Raw genomic sequence first — 16,781 nt, 5'->3', positions numbered from 1 at the left:
CTCCACCACCTCTCTGCTTTCATACTTAAACATGCCTATTTGACCATATTAGACTTCCAAAGAAGCAGATTTTATAGGTCACTTAAGACCGTGAGAAACAAGTCAGGCTTCTTTGAGTCCTGCCTCTGTGCAAAAAGTGAAGGTGAGGGACTTTCTCTGTCTATGCAGTTAGTTTAGAAATTTTTTTTTCCACCTTTGTCCAGTGTCCACTGGGACCTTAGCCATCTTTCCCTGATGTTCTAACGTGTATGTGTGTATGGACTTTGTTTTAGGCTGATGTCCGGCCCCAGACCGATGGCTGTAATGGTCTAAGATATAATTTAACTTCTGATATCATTGAGTCCATATTTAGGACCTATCCAGCAGGTAAGAAGAATCAGTTCTTTCAGATGGTTAAAATATATGGATGTATTCTGTAGTATATCAATGAAAAATAAAAAGCTTCACATTCCTGATCAAGTGCAATAAATTACATAAAGTACTTTACCCAGTGCCTGACATACAGTAGATACTAGGGGCTCAGTAAATAATGTGTTGTCATCAGTTCACTGATATGACTTTTCATCAGTGGTTCTTAAACTTTATTTAGCCTGCAACATACCTGATGAGATGGCATTCTGCAGAGACGTCAATAAATGAGTCTGTCTATACTACTAAGATCATCCTTCGTACCGTATCCAGAGTGACCTTCCTAACGCACAAATTACTTCCCATGCAGATGCCATCCTAAAAGTATAGAGTCCTTGACCCCAGCCTCAGTGATTTATTATGTGCAGACAAGGGTGAGAGCCAGTGTGTCTGTCATTCTTCTGACTAAGCAGTACTCTCTTAAGCTGTATTCTGTTCTCTCTTCCCTCTTCACCACTCTCACCCCTTTAGTCCTTAGGAATCTCTCTCTCAGGACTCAGCTCAAGCATCACCTCCTTGCCACCTTTGTGAAATCCTGGCCAGGCTCAGTGGCTCACACCTGTAATCCCAACACTTCAGGAGGCTGAGGCAAGAGGATCCCTTGAAGCAAGGAGTTCAAGACTAGCCTGAGCAACAAAACAAGACCCTCTTTTTTTTTTTTTTTTGAGACAGTCTTGCTCTGTCACCCAGGCTGGAGTGTAGTGGCGCCATCTTGGCTCACTGCAACCTCCGCTTCCCAGGCTCAAGTGATTCTACTGCCTCCACCTCCCAAGTAGCTGGGACTACAGGTATGTGCCACCATGCCAAGCTAATTTTTGTATTTTTTGTAGAGGTGGGGTTTCACCCTGTTGGCCAGACTGGTCTTGAATTCCTGACCTCAAGTGATCTGCCCGCCTCAGCCTCCCAAAGTGCTGAGATTATAGGCTTGAGCCATAGTGCCTGGCTCTTTTGTTATCTTTCTGATAATAACATAATTGTGTAGTGTTTATTATGTGCCAGACACTATTTAAGTTATTTTTCTATAGTAACTGATTTAATCATCATGTACACCTATGAAGTGGAAGTACTGTTATGACCCTTACTTTACAGATGAGGAAACCAAGGTACAGAAAGATTAATTTGCTCAGGGTCACACAGAAAGTGGCAGACCTAGAAATTTAAACTCAGAGCTCAGGAAACAATGCTGTTGAACTCTATGCTTGCCTAGAGTGTAAGCCTCTGGAGTGCTGAGCTGACAGTCCAGTGGCTACTGAGCTCTTTCTTTCCCCACCAGCTAACATGGTGCCTTGGATTGAGAGTGCACATATATAAATGAGCAAACAAGCCAACTCAGCTCTGACTCCTGAGATTCTTGGTATTTCTACTAAAACTTCAAAACCTTACTCTGTTGGTGTAAATAAGGTTTTGTTAGTAATTTGTAAGATTTATAGAGGTCATGCCTTGCCTAATCTCTCAAGTTACATTTCATGTTTATAATGAGATTATAATATATAGTATGTAGAATTGAGAGCTTTATGGTCTAGATTTTGCTGATGGTTTGTATTTCCGTATCTAATTTGAGAGGTTTTAAAAATGGAAATTCAGTATATATTTTCTTGTGGGTTTTTTTTTCCCCCACAGTAAAAATGAAATATGCAGAAAATGTTCCCCACAACATGACAGAGAAGGAATTCTGGACACGTTTTTTCCAGTCCCATTATTTTCACAGGGATCGGCTGAATACAGGGTCAAAGGATCTCTTTGCAGAATGTGCCAAAATAGATGAAAAAGGTAACTGTTTATCTCTGATGGACCCTGGTATTTAACTTGTCACCCTCTAGACATTATAGGTGTTAATTTTCTGAGACAGATAAGACATGCTGAACTTTTTATTTTGTTGATTTTCTAGGCCTAAAAACAATGGTTTCATTAGGAGTGAAAAACCCACTACTAGATTTAACAGCTTTGGAAGATAAACCATTAGATGAGGTAAGAAGCAATAAAAGAAGTTTTGAGAGAAAAGAGTTTTCTTTTAGTCTTCAACGTTGTCTTAAGTGTAGACCTGTTCCACTTTTGAGAATGTCAGATAAGCAAAATACTGTTATTTGAAGTGATTTATCGGAAGAGCTCTGAAATAGCGTTGTTTGCCATTAAAATTGCCTGGAAGAAATGAAATTCCTGTGTGAGTTGCTAAAACTTTTTAAAAATAAATTTCTAGCTCCCTCATCCGCAGTTCTCTAGTAATAATAAAGGCTTAATGTGATGAGTCCAGCTTTATGCTCTAGCTAACATTTAATCTAAAGAAATGTGGATAAATTAATAAATAAGGAAGATAACAAACATTTGTTGATTGCTTACTATCTGCCAAACGTTAAGCAATCTCATGACGCTTACACCACGCCAACCCCAGTGTTTCAGCAAGTAGGCCATCATATATGGCCTACCTACCTCAGCATCATGACCCCAGACCTACAGATTTATCCACTTGCAGAGAAAGAGGTGGTTCCTGTTGTGATCAAGGATAATTTTATCACTACTTCTGTCTTCTAGGCCAGAACCTGTCTTCCTCAGTTATTCCCTTTACTCTGAGTTTTCATTTTCTTGCTCTTCTTTTTTTTTTTTTTTTTTTGAGACAGAGTCACTCTGTTGCCCAGACTGGAGTGCAGTGGCGCAATCTCGGCTTGCTGCAACCTCTGCCTCCCAAGTTAAAGCCATTCTCCTGTCTCAGTCTCCCGAGTAGCTGGAATTACAGGCACGTGCCACCACACCCAGCTAATTTTTGTATTTTTACTAGAGATGAGGTTTTGCCATGTTGGCCAGGCTGGTCTCAAACTCCTTACCTCAGGTGATCTGCCCACCTTGGCCTCCCAAAGTTCTGGGTGCTGGGATTGAGAGTCATGAGCCACCGCACCCGGCCAATGTATTTTCAATTTATATTTTCATCATACAGTGAGTTTATCAGGACATTACCCTTTCATAATTCCAGAAGAATCTATACAAACATGGCCCTCTTTAATTATCCTGAGAAAATAAAGCTTAGCGGCACTTAGACTTACAACTTACTATGAAGGAAAAGACTTTTTTAGTGCTTTTTTTGGCTTTAAAATAACCATGATGGCATATTGTACATGTACATTTATAACTATCTTTTGTTTAGTATCAATAGCTATATAAATTATCCCATAGTTTAAAACATAGACTTTAAAACCAAACTAGCTGACTTAGATTCTGATATTTTCTAACATTGCCAGGCCCAGTTTGGTTTTTTTGTTTTGTTTTGTTTTGTTTTTTGAGATGGGATCTCACTCTGTTGCTCAGGCTGGAGTGCAGTGGCATGAGCTCGACTCACTGCAACCTCCACCTCCAGGGTTCAAGCGATTCTCCTGCCTCAGGCTCCCAAGTAGCTGGGATCGCAGGCACATGCCACCATGCCAGGCTAATTTTTGTATTTCTAGTATAGGCAGGGTTTCATCATGTTGGCCAGGCTGATCTCGAACTCCTGACCTCAAGTGGTCCGCCTGTCTCGGCCTCCCAAAGTGCAGGGATTACAGGTGTGAGCCACCATGCCCGGCCCAAGCCCAGTTTTTTGGGGTTTTTTTTCCCCCCGTTAGGCTAATAGTACTTGCCTTACAGGATTTCTATGAGTTAAAAGAGCCTAGTGCGTAGTAAGTAGTAGGTAATAGGCGTTACTGTTATTATCTGTATTTTTAGATTCCTGCATAGTATTCCAATGGTATGGGTATATCAACATTTATATAACCAATCCTTTTACTACAAATGTTGGTTGATGCAGTTTTTCCTTTGGTGTTCCTTCTTCCCTTATCAATCTTCTGATAGTAGTAACTGTCATAGGCTATGATTTCCAGCCTCCTGAATGCATTCTCTCTATTCCATTGCTTTACTAGATATGGGGAACAGGGGAGGGAGTAAAAATAAAAATAAAAAAATTATTGTTACATAATGATGAATCCCGGGTAACTATAGTCTGTCTTTGACTGCAGAGCTCTAACTGCCTACTTGACATCTCCACTCAGTTATTTCAAAGACATCTCAACTTCACATGTAAAATGGAACCTTTGATTCCCATCCTCATAAACCTATCTCCATGGGTATTCTCTCTCTCAGTAAGAAGCATTGCAGTTTGCTTAAACCAAAAACCTGGGAGTTGGGGAGTCTCCTTAATTCTTCCTCTTCTTTTTTATGACAGGCTTACTCTGTCACCCAGGCTGGAGTACAATGGCACAATCATGGCTCACTGCAACCTTGACCTCTTGGACTTAAGCAGTCTGCCTCAGTCTCCTGAGTAGCTAGGACTGTAGCACAGGCTACTACACCTGGCTAATTTTTTTATTTTTTGTAGAGACAGGGTCTTGCTGTGTTGCCCAGGCTGGTCTCGAACTCCTAGGCTCAAGCTGTTTTTCCACCTCAGCCTCTTAAAGTGCTGAGATTACAGGCGTGAGCCATTGCAGCCAGCCATGTTTTCCTCCTGTTATATCCAGCATTCAGTGTATCAGCAAGCCTTATACAATACACCTCTCATCTGTGGGATCTACACAGACGCTTACACCCTTTTGTGTTTATGGTATCATCATGTTTGGCCTGTTTGCTTGCCTTAGCCTCCTAACTGACCTTTATTTTTGCTGTCTTGTCTTTTATAGTTTATTCTCCTCTAGCAGTAATAATTATAATATAGGCCAAGCGCAGTGGCTTGTGCCTATAATCCCAGCACTTTGGGAGGCTGAGGCGGGTGGATCACCTGAGGTCAGGAGTTCAAGACCAGCCTGGCCAATATAGTGAAACCCCATCTCCACTAAAAATACAAAAATTAGCCAGGCCTGGTGGCGCATGCCTGTAATCCCAGCTACCCAGGAGGCCGAGGCAGGAGACTCGCTGGAACTGGGGAGGCAGAGGCTGCAATGAGCCAAGATTGCACCACTGCACTCCTGCCTGAGCAACAGAGCAAGACTCCGTCTCAAAAAAAAGAGAAAGGATTATAATATAAATCAGATCCTAATAATCCCCTATATGAAATTCTTCATTATCTTCTCATTGAACTTAGAATAAAATCAAAATTCCTACAAGACTGCTTGATTTGGCTCCTGCATTCTTCTCAGATGGGACACTTCCACTCATTCATGCCTTAGACATAATAACCTTTCAGTTCCATGCCACGCTTTTTCTACCTCAGGGCTTATGCACTTAACTGTTCTTCTAGCTGCTTGTCCCCTAACCAGCTTCTGCCTATCTTTAGATATCTGTTGTAATGTCATTTCCCGCTGGGTGGGGTGGCTCATGCCTTTAATCCTAGCACTTTGGGAGACTGAGGTGAGAGGATCATTTGAGTCCATTGTGAGACCCCATCTCTAAACTTTTTTTTTTTTTTTAATTTAAAAATTAGCTGGGCATAGTGGTATATACTTCTAGTCCCAGCTACCTGGGAGGCTGAGGCAGGAGGATCACTTGATCCCAGGAGGTCAAGGCTGCAGTGAACTGTGATTGGGCCACTGTGCTCCAGCCTGGACAACAGAGTGAGAACCTGTCTCAAAAAAAAATAAAAATTTTAAAATTAAAAATAAAAAAGTTGCTTCATTAGAAAGGCTTTCTCTAACCACCCGCAAATTCAGTCACTTCATCATGTTACCCTCTATTTTCTTCAATAACATTTTCCACTTTCAAAAAAAAGTTGTGTTTACCTTGTTTTACTTGATAATTCCATTCACTCTCCTGTCAGAGTGTAATCTTGATGAAGCTGACTTTGTTCTGTTTATTGGCCTGTTCCCAGCACATGTCATGTAGTAATAATCACTTAGTAATTATTTGATACATGGATGAACAGCATATGGATCTTTTTTTTTTTTTGAGATGGAGTCGCGCCCTGTTGCCCAGACGGGAGTGCAGTGGCGTGATCTCGGCTCACTGCAATCTCCGCCTCCTGAGTTAAAGCAATTCTTCTCCCTCAGCTTCCTGAGTAGCTGGGATCACAGGCACACACCACAGCCAGCTAATTTTTGTATTTTGAGTACAGACAGGGTTTCACCATGTTGACCAAGACTGGTCTTGAACTCCCGACCTCAGGTGACCCACCCACCTCAGCCTCGCAAAGTGCTGGGATTACGGGCGTGAGCCACCATGCCCAGCACATGTGAGTCTTATGATCTATCTTTTACCTTTTTAGCCTCACCAATTCCTGGACCATAATTATTTCTCAGTATATTGAACCATATACAGTCTCATGTCACAATATGTGCTACGTTGCTTCTTTGCTTTTGTTTTGTTTTATTTTTAAATAGAGACAGGGTCTCACTATGTTGCCAGGCTGGACTTGAACTCTTCGGCTCAACAGTTCTTCTACCTCAACCTCCCAAATAATCGGGACCACAGTGCCTCTTTCTTTGTTTAAGCAGTTTCCTCTCCCTGAAATGTTATTGTCTCCTGGATCTACTTGGCAAGCACCAGTTTATCTTATGGTTTTCTCTGTAGCTTTTTCAAACCCTCTTCTCCAGTAGGATTGATTAGTAATTCTCTCCAGCCCAGCTTCCCACTAACTAGTATTTAAGCTTCTATGGCATGGGGTCTTAATCAATTTTGTATCTACATGGTCTAGCAAGTAGCATGCACTCAGTACATGTTTTAAAACATAATCTCATTTTATTATCTTTTATCCTACTTTATAGAACTTGGAAAAGTTTATTTTGCCTAGATTAATGTTAGAAAAAGAATTTGACTCTATCTTTCTGAATCCATAGTCTGTTTTTCCCACTATATTCTATTCTTTTTATTTGCTTTTTTTTGTTTGTTTTTTTGTTTTGTTTTGTTTTTCTGAGACAGAGTCTCACTCTGTCACCCAGGCTAGAGTGCAGTGGTGCAATCTCAGCTCACTGCCACCTCTGCCTCCTGGGTTCAAGTGATTCTCCTGCCTCACTCAGCCTCCCAAGCAGCTGGGATTATAGGTGTGTGCCACCACACCTGGCTAATTTTTGTATTTTTGGTAGAGATGAGGTTTCACCATGTTGGCCGGGCTAGTTTTGAACTCCTGACCTCAGGTGACTCGCCCACCTTGGCCTCCCAAAGTGCTGGGATTACAGGCATCCTGGCCTCTATCACTTCTATTTAATGTTTTGATAACTAGATCCAAATTGTTCTTTAAAAGAGAAATACAGACCAGGCACAGTGGCTCACACCTGTAATCCCAGCACTTTGGGAGGCCGAGGTGGGCAGATCATTTGAGGTCAGGAGTTCAAAACCAACCTGACCAGCATGGTGAAACCCCATCTCTACTAAAAATACAAAATATTAGCTGGCTGTGGTGGCAGGCATCTGTAATCCCAGCTTCTTAGGAGGCTGAGGCAGGAGAATCACTTGAACCCAGGAGGCAAAGGTTGCCCTCCAGCCTGAGCAACAGAGCGGGACTCAAAAAAAAAAGAGAAAAATTCAGTTTAAGATGTATTTTGTAATGCTATAACAAGTTAGTGCTATTTGTTAATCTTCTGTGTGTATAATGTCACTTGTTTTTAAATGTTTGCTCATAAATATTTAGTAATGTTCGTGAAAAATAATAAAGTCCCATCATCCAGCAAATTTTTTCAGCTAAGCATGTCTTAAGAAAAGCAGAACCTTTTTAAAAAATGTTTAATCTACTAAATTATTTCTCACAGGGCTATGGCATTTCCTCTGTGCCATCTGCTTCCAATTCTAAATCCATAAAAGAGAATAGTAATGCTGCCATCATCAAGAGATTTAACCATCACAGTGCCATGGTCCTGGCAGCTGGACTCAGAAAACAGTTAAGTATAAATGCAGAGGTGCAGTAACTGGGCTTTTCAAGATATCCAGATGGAGTTGTGGTGTTTTGGTTGTGGTTTTTAACATTAACTTTTTTTTTTTCCCTTTGTTTTAAGAGAAGCACAAAATGAACAAAATAGTGAGCCCAGCAGCATGGATGGAAATTCCGGAGATGCAGACTGCTTTCAGCCAGCAGTCAAAAGGGTATGGGCAAAAAAAATATGAACCATTTGGGTCTCAAGTTTCTCCAAATACTGTACGTAACTGCAAGAACTATATATGCTTATTTCCTATGACTCAGTTCTTCTGACCAAGATGTTAAGTATTTAGCTTAAAGTGTATAGCATTACAAAGAGTATTTCCCCAGCTTTGGCTTGCCAGCCAACTTTCCATTGACTCTAGCCTGTTAGCCATTTTTATTGTTTTTTGTTTGTTTGTTTATTTTCCCCACATGTACACATACATACAGATTGTTCTTATATGTGATTTTTGTTCTCTGGGAATAAAATCTTCGTTTAACAGAGGCAATGTGACAGAAAAGCCAAAATTTCATGTATATGATTTTTAAAAGAAAGTGAATTAGCCCTGTAAACCTAGCATTTCAGAGCTGAAGGTGTCTTCTCATTAAATATTGATGAAATCATTTGAGGTTGTGGAGAAGGATGGACAGAATTAGCTTCTTGTGTATTCTTCTCCTGCAACGTTGCCAAGCTATTTTGTACCTCCCTTCCTAATTAGGATAAAGCTTTCTTAGAGAGCAGTCAGGCAATGTGTATTAAACATTTAAAGCTTTATATCCTTAGTTCTACTTGTGGACATTTAGTTCTTAAGAAAGGCATACTAAGATTTAGATAGAAATATTCGTTACAATATCACAATAAAGACAGTAGCAAGGATTCTGTTCTCTGTAGTGCATTTATACAATAGAGATTGATGCAACTATTAATTATTTTGAAAGCATTAATGATATATTGCATCAAAGAGTTCACAGAACAGATTGTACAGTACAGTTTTATGCACAAAAAAATAGTTTGTGAGCTTTGAAAGGGCCTTCAAATGAATATGCTAAACAGTTATCTTTCAATAAAGAGATTATGGGTAAGTCTTAATTTCTTTCATTTATTTCAGTAATTTAATGTTGTTGTTGTTGTTGTTTGTTTTTTTGAGACAGAGTCTTGCTCTGTCACCCAGGCTGGAGTGCAGTGGTGCAATCTCAGCTCACTGCAACGTTTGCCTCCTGGATTCAAGCGATTCTTCTGCCTCAGCCTCCGGAGTAGCTGGGATTACAGGCATGCACCACCACACCTGGCTAATTTTTGTATTTTTAGTAGAGACGGAATTTTGCCATGTGGGCTAGGCTGGTCTTGAACTCCTGGCCTCATGTGATCTGCCCACCTCGGCCTCCCACAGTGCTGGGATTACAGGCATGAGCCACTGTGCCGGCCTATTTCAGTAACTTAATGTTTTTACAGGCATGTATTACCTGTAAAATTAATAAAGCCAGTAAGGTACTTCTTTTTTGAACTAAAGCAAAACTAAAATATAAGTTATAAAGAAGTTAGAGAAGAAATCTATTAAGTGATGCTTTCTTTGTATACTGTTGCACTGAGTACCCTTGATTCTTGGTGGTGAACAAGTTATCAGAAATGTCTTGGCCAGGTGCCGTGGCTCATGCCTGTAATCCCAGCACTTTGGGAGGCCAAGGTGGGTGGATCACTTGAGGTCAGAATTTCTAGAACAGCCTGGCCAGCATGGTGAAACCATGTCTCTACTAAAAATACAAAAATTAGCCAGGCGTGGTGACGTGCACCTATAATTCCAGCTACTTGGGAGGCTGAGGCAGGAAAATCACTTGAACCTGGGAGGTGGAGTTTGCGGTGAGCGGAGATCGCACCACTACACTCCAGCGAATGACAGAGCAAGATTCCATCTCAAAAAATAAAAAAGAAATTTATTTATTTGTGTGATTTTTACAAATCAGATACTTCTCGACTTAAATGGGTCTACATCCCAGTAAACTCATCAGAAGTTGCAAATACTGTAAATCGAAAATGCATTGAATACACCTAATGTATGGAACACCATAGTTTAGGCTATCCTACTTTAAACGTGTTCCGAGCACTTAGATTAGCCTATAGTTGGGCAGCATTACCTAATGTAAAGTGTATTTTGTAATAAAATGTTGAATATCTCATGTAACTCATTGAATACTGAAAGTGAAAAACAATGTATGGCTATTCAAAGTATGGTTTCTCTACTGAATGTGTATCACTTTGACACCATCATAAAGTTGAAAAATTCCAAGTCAAACCATTATAAGTCAGGGGCTATCAGTATTCAGTAGTAAATGCTGGCTCTAACTATTCTTCCAAGTCAGTGGTTGACTGCTCTTTATTCTATAAAGGGTTACAATTTATAGATTCTCTCACTTGTAGAATGAGAGATTCAGAATTAATAGCAGACAGAGTCCCTCCCTTGATGGAGCTTTCAGTTAAATGTGAAAGTCAGGTGACCTAACTAGGCCTTGGCATAAGTTTAGGATTTGGATTGTTAACGGGAGCTTGGGTAGGGACATGTCATAGGTAAGGCGACAGCAGGGGTAGAAATAAGCTTGACATATGTCAAAAATCATGAAGACATCAGTAATCCTTGAAGTTGGCTGAAGGGTATAGGGTTGAGAAAGTAATAAAAAAAGAAAAAAAAGTTAGGCTGAGTCTAGGTAAGGATGTGTTTCTGTGAGTATCATATGAGGAGGTCAGATTTGTTCTGTACCATAAAGCGACTATTTAGAATCTTAAAGTTGGAGCAATTTAAAATGTTAAATTTTCAGATTGACCTTTTTTGAGATATAGTTAATAACCTGAATGTTCTGATTCTAGTCTTGGTAGTCAGTAAGAGTTGACCAGATGAATTTCATAGCTTTGTAGAGGAAGACATTGCAAGGCTGATTTGCACAAATGTTTACATAGATCATGTATCTTTCATAAGTAGTATGTTTTTATTATTACAAGGCTGTAAAAATTTAAGCAGGTTATTAATAGCACAGGGGTAACAGATTAATGAAATTAATGAATAAAATTAGTAAAAATAAAGAGTCCAGAAGTAAACCCAAATACATGGAGGAATTAAGCATATATATGATACACATGACATTTTAAAAGTCAGTGAGAAAAGATGAATTATTTTACAAATGGTGTTAGAAGGACTGATCGATAATTTTGTTAAAAGAAACTTCGATTCCCGGGCCGGGCGCGGTGGCTCACGCCTGTAATCCCAGCACTTTGGGAGGCCGAGACAGGCGGATCACGAGGTCAGGAGATCGAGACCATCCTGGCTAACACGGTGAAACCCCGTCTCTACTAAAAATACAAAAAATTAGCCAGGCAAGGTGGCGGGCGCCTGTAGTCCCAGCTATTCGGGAGGCTGAGGCAGGAGAATGGCGTGAACCCAGGAGGCAGAGCTTGCAGTGAGCCAAGATCGCGCCACTGCACTCCAGCCTGGGTGACAGAGCGAGACGCTGTCTCAAAAAAAAAAAAAAAGAAAGAAACTTAGATTCCGTATTTTACTCCTAATCCAAAATAAATTCTGAGTGGATCCAAGATTCAAGCAAAAATTAAGCCACAAGCTGGGCTTGGTAGCATGTGCCTATAATCTCAGCAATTTAGGAGGCTGAGTTCAGCTGGGGAGATGGTGATTTGCACCTAGGAAAAAAAAAAAAAAAAAAAAAAAAGCCCCAGATGTATAAGCAACAAGCAGGCAAAGAGGCAGATTTTTTTTTTTTTTTTTTTTTTTTTTTTGAGATGAAGTCTTACTCTTGTCACCCAGGCTGGAGCGTAGTGGCATGATCTCAGCTCACTGCAACCTCTGCCTCCCGGGTTCAAGCGATTCTCCTGCCTCAACCTCCCAAGTGGCTGGAATTACAGGCATGTGCCGAGGAGATGGTTTTGTTATAATTAAAACAAAAAAATACCAAACTGGAAGATAAAGTATTTACAACACATAAAGTAAAAGACTGTTTCCTTAATATTTAAAAAAGTCTTATTTTTTTAAAAGTACCCAATATAAAAATAGCGGTCATCATAACATCATTCATTTGGGGAAAAAATAATAAAATGTAAACTTTCACCTACCAGATTGGCAAAAGTAAAAAGTTGAGTAATACTTCATGTGGTCAAAGTGTAAGAAAAGTAGTACTCCTAAGTATTGGTTGAGAAAATTGGTTCAACCATTTGTAGGACAGTCATCTCTAGGAAGTGAAGCTCATGGTGGGAAGACTTCATTTTTTACTCTCTGTACAGTTTTATTTTTTCAGTCATGTTTATTTTGTAAGAGAAAGTTGTGACTAAATAAAAAGTACTGTGTTAATAATTACAGGCGAAATTACAAGAGTCCATTGAATATGAAGACTTGGGGAAAAATAACTCTGTAAAAACGATTGCACTAAACCTCAAGAAGTCAGATAGGTAAGTTTGGTCAATATTAAGCAGAATAGCTATGTAACACAATTCAGTCCAAAATATATCCTGCAAGTACAGCACTCATGTTTTCATCAGTTTGTCACTATCAAAGTACAATATCCTTTTTTGTTTAAAATTTATGCTTCTCAGGAAAGCAAAAATGATCAAACCCATGACAATAAATGTTGGATCTTTCTGCTGTTGCCTTCTTATTGCCCTTTTGGGAGTTAAATTATTTTATTGAAATTATTTTATTGAAATCTCTTTAACTATATAGTTACCGTTTTTTGCCTTGAGGGGAACTTTTTTCTGACTGCTAAAATGTTGCAAAGACAAATGTTGAGCATCTTTACTGTGTGTGATTAGTAATTTCTTCTGTGCTAACCTGCAGGTATTATCATGGTCCAACTCCAATCCAGTCACTACAGTATGCAACAAGTCAGGACATTATTAATTCTTTTCAAAGTATTAAACAAGAAATGGAAGCTTATACACCCAAGTTAACTCAGGTAGGTGACTTCTACTGTTTGAAGACCAGAATTCCCATAGTTTCTCCCTCAGTTTATGAGCACAAGCAGATTGAACTATACAACTAATATTATAATTGGGTTTAAAGACATAGTTCTGATAAATAAATTGAAAAAATCAAGAGGTAGCAAGAAAAGATGTTTGGCACATTCAAGAGGCATCTGAAGATGATAATGAAAAATAAGGTGATGAATTTTGTGATTTTTACTTCTGTATACTTTTATTGGGAAAATCTCCCAGGTTTCCAAATTCTCTCTGGACATTATTCTCTGAATATTCTGCATGACTCAGGCTCAAAATATGTAAAACAGCTCATCATTGTTCTTTGTTTTTCTTCGTATTTCAGTCGATCAACAGTTTGTCAGTTCTGCCTTCAATAATACTTCTTGATTCTATCACCCTTATTTGGGCAAACCTGACTGATTTTCCATATTGCTACTGCAAGTTGCCTTTCTGAAATCACTTATTTTGGCTGGGCGCAGTGGCTCATGCCTGTAATCCCAACGCTTTGGGAGGCTGAGGTGGGTGGATCATGTGAGGTCAGAAGTTCGAGACCAGCCTGGCCAACATGGTGGAACCCTGTCTGTACTAAAAATTTAAAAATTAGCTGGGCGTGCTGGTACACACCTGTAATCCCAGCTATACAAGAGGCTGAGGCAGGAGAATCACTTGAACCCGGGTGAGGTGCAGAGATTGCAGTGAGCTGACACCATACCATTGCCTGGGCAACAAGAGCGAAGCTCCATCTCAAATAGATAAATAAATATTTTAAAATAAAAACATGTATTTTATCACTGCAGCTGGAAAATCTTCACTGCCTCCCTTCATTGCAGTAGTCTGAGTGCCTTTGGCCTGCAAAACTCTTTATAGTCTGGCCCCTGCCCACTACTCGAGTCTCATCTTCAGCCATAGTCTCCACTACTACCTTCCACACATGGCCATGGGTTCTGTACTCCAGCCTAACACACTAAGCTGTCCAGAATCTTTTGATCACATTGTCTCCTTCATGCTTCCTGTGCTTTGACTCGTACTCTTTCTCCTTAGAATACCCTTAGCCCTGTTTCTCCCCCAAGGAACTAATAATTACTCAAGACTCAGCTCCAGTTTCATTGCCTTTGGAAAGTAATCCTTAACTTGTGCAAAGAAGAATTTGTTTTTTCCTTTTCTCCATTTTTATGAGCACTGAGGCAGAGTGTATACCTATATTATGGTATTTATCACACATCAAGACTTAATTTTTTACTTTTTATTTTGAAATCTCAGATTTTACAGAAAGTGACAGAAAAATGTTTTCCAACCCATTTTGAGAGAGGGTTACAGGCATAATTTCCTTTACCCCTAAATATTTTGATGGATATTTTCAAAAAACTAAGACATTCTCTTAAATAACAATACAATTACAGAATTAATAAGTTAACATTGATGATGTATTATCTAGTCTACAGATCTATACTTTCACCAGTTATACCATACATAGCAAAAGAAAACTTTCTGGTCCAGCAGCCAAGCCAGGTTTATAAGTTGTATTTGTTTCTCATGTGTTTTTAGTCTCCTTTAAAATGGAGTGATTTGTTAATCTTTGTCTTTTCATAACTTTGACACTGAAAGAGTACTGGGCAATTTTTTGTAGAATGACCTTAAATTTCTCTAATGTTTCCTCGTGACTAGATTCACATTAGGCATTTTTCCAGAAATAATGTTGTATCCTACTCAGTGTGTCATAGCAGGAGGCAAATGATTTGTGTATATCCCAGCTTGTGATAATACATTTTTTCACTTGATTAAAGGTAGTATCTGCCTGGTTTTCCACCAAAAAGTTAACGATTTTTCCCTTTGTAATTAATAAGTATTTTGTGGAGCTGTACTTTGAGACTATGTAAATACCCCATTTCTCACCAAATGTTTTATTTTTTAATATTATTATCTTTAGAGACAGGGTCTTGCTCTGATGCCCAGGCTGGAGTGCAGTGGCACAGTCATAGCTCCGTACAGTCTCAAACTCCTAGACTCAAGCAATCCTCCTACCTCAGCTTCCTGAGTAGCTGGGATTATATGCATGTGTCACCACACAACAAACTTCCATCTAGTAGTTTTTTTAGAATCATTGACGATTCTTACCTGGAAGAGCGGTTGTTAAATGATGATTTTCTAATTCCATCAGCCCTTCTACGTTATCAGCTGACATGAAAGGAAGAGCATTCCCTTCATTCCCTTCTCCTCTGTTTGTTACTTATATCAGCATGGATTCATTTATTCTATGAGTTAAACACTGTTGCTGTCTTTTTTTTCTTTTATTCTTTTGGTTTTGTTTGTTTGTTTGTTTGAGATGGGGTCACATGTCTCTGTCATCCAGGCTGTAGCACAGTGGCATGATCTCAGCCCACTGCAACCTCCACCTCCCTGGCTCAAGCGATCCTCCCACCTCAGCCCCCCAGGCAGCTGAAACCACAGGCACTCACCACCATGCCTGGCTAATTTTTTGTATTTTTGGTAGAGACAGTGTTTTGCCGTGTTGCCCAGGCTGGTCTTGAACTCCTGAGCTCAAGCAATCCACCTGCCTCGGCCTCCCAAAGTGCTGAGATTACAGGCTATTTTTTTCTTTCTGTTAACCAAGGTACAACTTAACATATAGTAAAATTTATTTATTTGTTTATTTATTTAGAGACAGGGTCTCACTATGTCTCCCAGGCTGGAGTGCAGTATCACAATCTTGGCTCACTGCAGCCTCGACTTCCCAGGTTCAAGCAATCCTCTCACCTCAGCCCCCTCAAGTAGCTAAGTAGCTGGGACTCCAGGCATGCGTCACCACCCCTGGCTAATTTTTATATTTTTTTGTGTAAACAGGGTTTCACCACGTTGCCCAGGCTGGTCTTGAATTCCTCAGCTCAAGCGATCCACCCACCTCAGCCTCCCAAAATGAAATTTATCTTTTTAAGTCCGCTAGTCTACAAGTTTTGATAAACACATGCTGTTATGTAGCCACCAACAAAATCAAGATTTAAAAAAAACAGTTCTGTCCCCTCAGAAAGTCTACCCATGCCCCTTTATAGTCAAACCCTTCCTACCCTCTTCACACAGGCTCTCCTGTGTCTGACAATATCCCCATCATTCTGAGCCCCTCCTTACTTAATAGGGCAGTAAGATAGATGTTCCAGGCTTATCTTGTATTTGCTCCGCCCCAGGCGTGGAATTTTCTTTTTAGCACTGAGTGGATTAAGGTAGGAACCAAGATCTGGGACCAGGCACAGTGACTCAAGCCTGTAGTCCCAGCACTTTGCCAGGCCAAGGCACGCAGATCACCCGAGAGTTCTAGACCACTCAGGCCAACATGGCAAAACCCCGTGTCCACCAAAAATACAAAAATTAACTGGGTATGGTGGTGCATACCTGTAGTCTCAGCTACTCGGGAGGCTGAGGCAGAAGAATTGCTTGAGCTTAGAAGGCGGAGGTTGCAAGTGTCATATATGCATGTGTCACCACACAACAAACAAAAGATTCCAAGATCACACCATTGCACTCCAGCCTAGGCAATAGAGTGAGACTCTGTCTCAAAAAAAAAGAAAAAAAAAACATATCTGAGCACTAGGTATACTCATTGCCATTGGGGTCTCATTGTCCCTTCAGCAG

The 16,781-nt window shown here is 40.0% G+C and overlaps 1 protein-coding gene across 1 annotated transcript in view; it reads left to right on the top strand.

Moving 5' to 3' along the window:
- GTF2H1 (general transcription factor IIH subunit 1) overlaps positions 1-16,781 on the top strand; it is a 50,458-nt gene that overhangs the window by 17,648 nt on the left and 16,029 nt on the right. Inside the window, exons 5-11 of the mRNA XM_015434115.3 lie at positions 273-366; positions 2,029-2,178; positions 2,297-2,376; positions 8,043-8,170; positions 8,286-8,373; positions 12,544-12,632; positions 13,018-13,135. Coding sequence (XP_015289601.1) covers positions 273-366; positions 2,029-2,178; positions 2,297-2,376; positions 8,043-8,170; positions 8,286-8,373; positions 12,544-12,632; positions 13,018-13,135 — 747 coding nt within the window. The remainder of the gene's footprint in view (positions 1-272; positions 367-2,028; positions 2,179-2,296; positions 2,377-8,042; positions 8,171-8,285; positions 8,374-12,543; positions 12,633-13,017; positions 13,136-16,781) is intronic.

This window comes from Macaca fascicularis, chromosome 14, assembly GCF_037993035.2.
Source record: "Macaca fascicularis isolate 582-1 chromosome 14, T2T-MFA8v1.1".
Lineage (NCBI taxonomy): Eukaryota > Metazoa > Chordata > Mammalia > Primates > Cercopithecidae > Macaca > Macaca fascicularis.
Note: the sequence above shows the minus strand (reverse complement) of the source record. Positions and strands in the feature narration are given on the sequence as shown.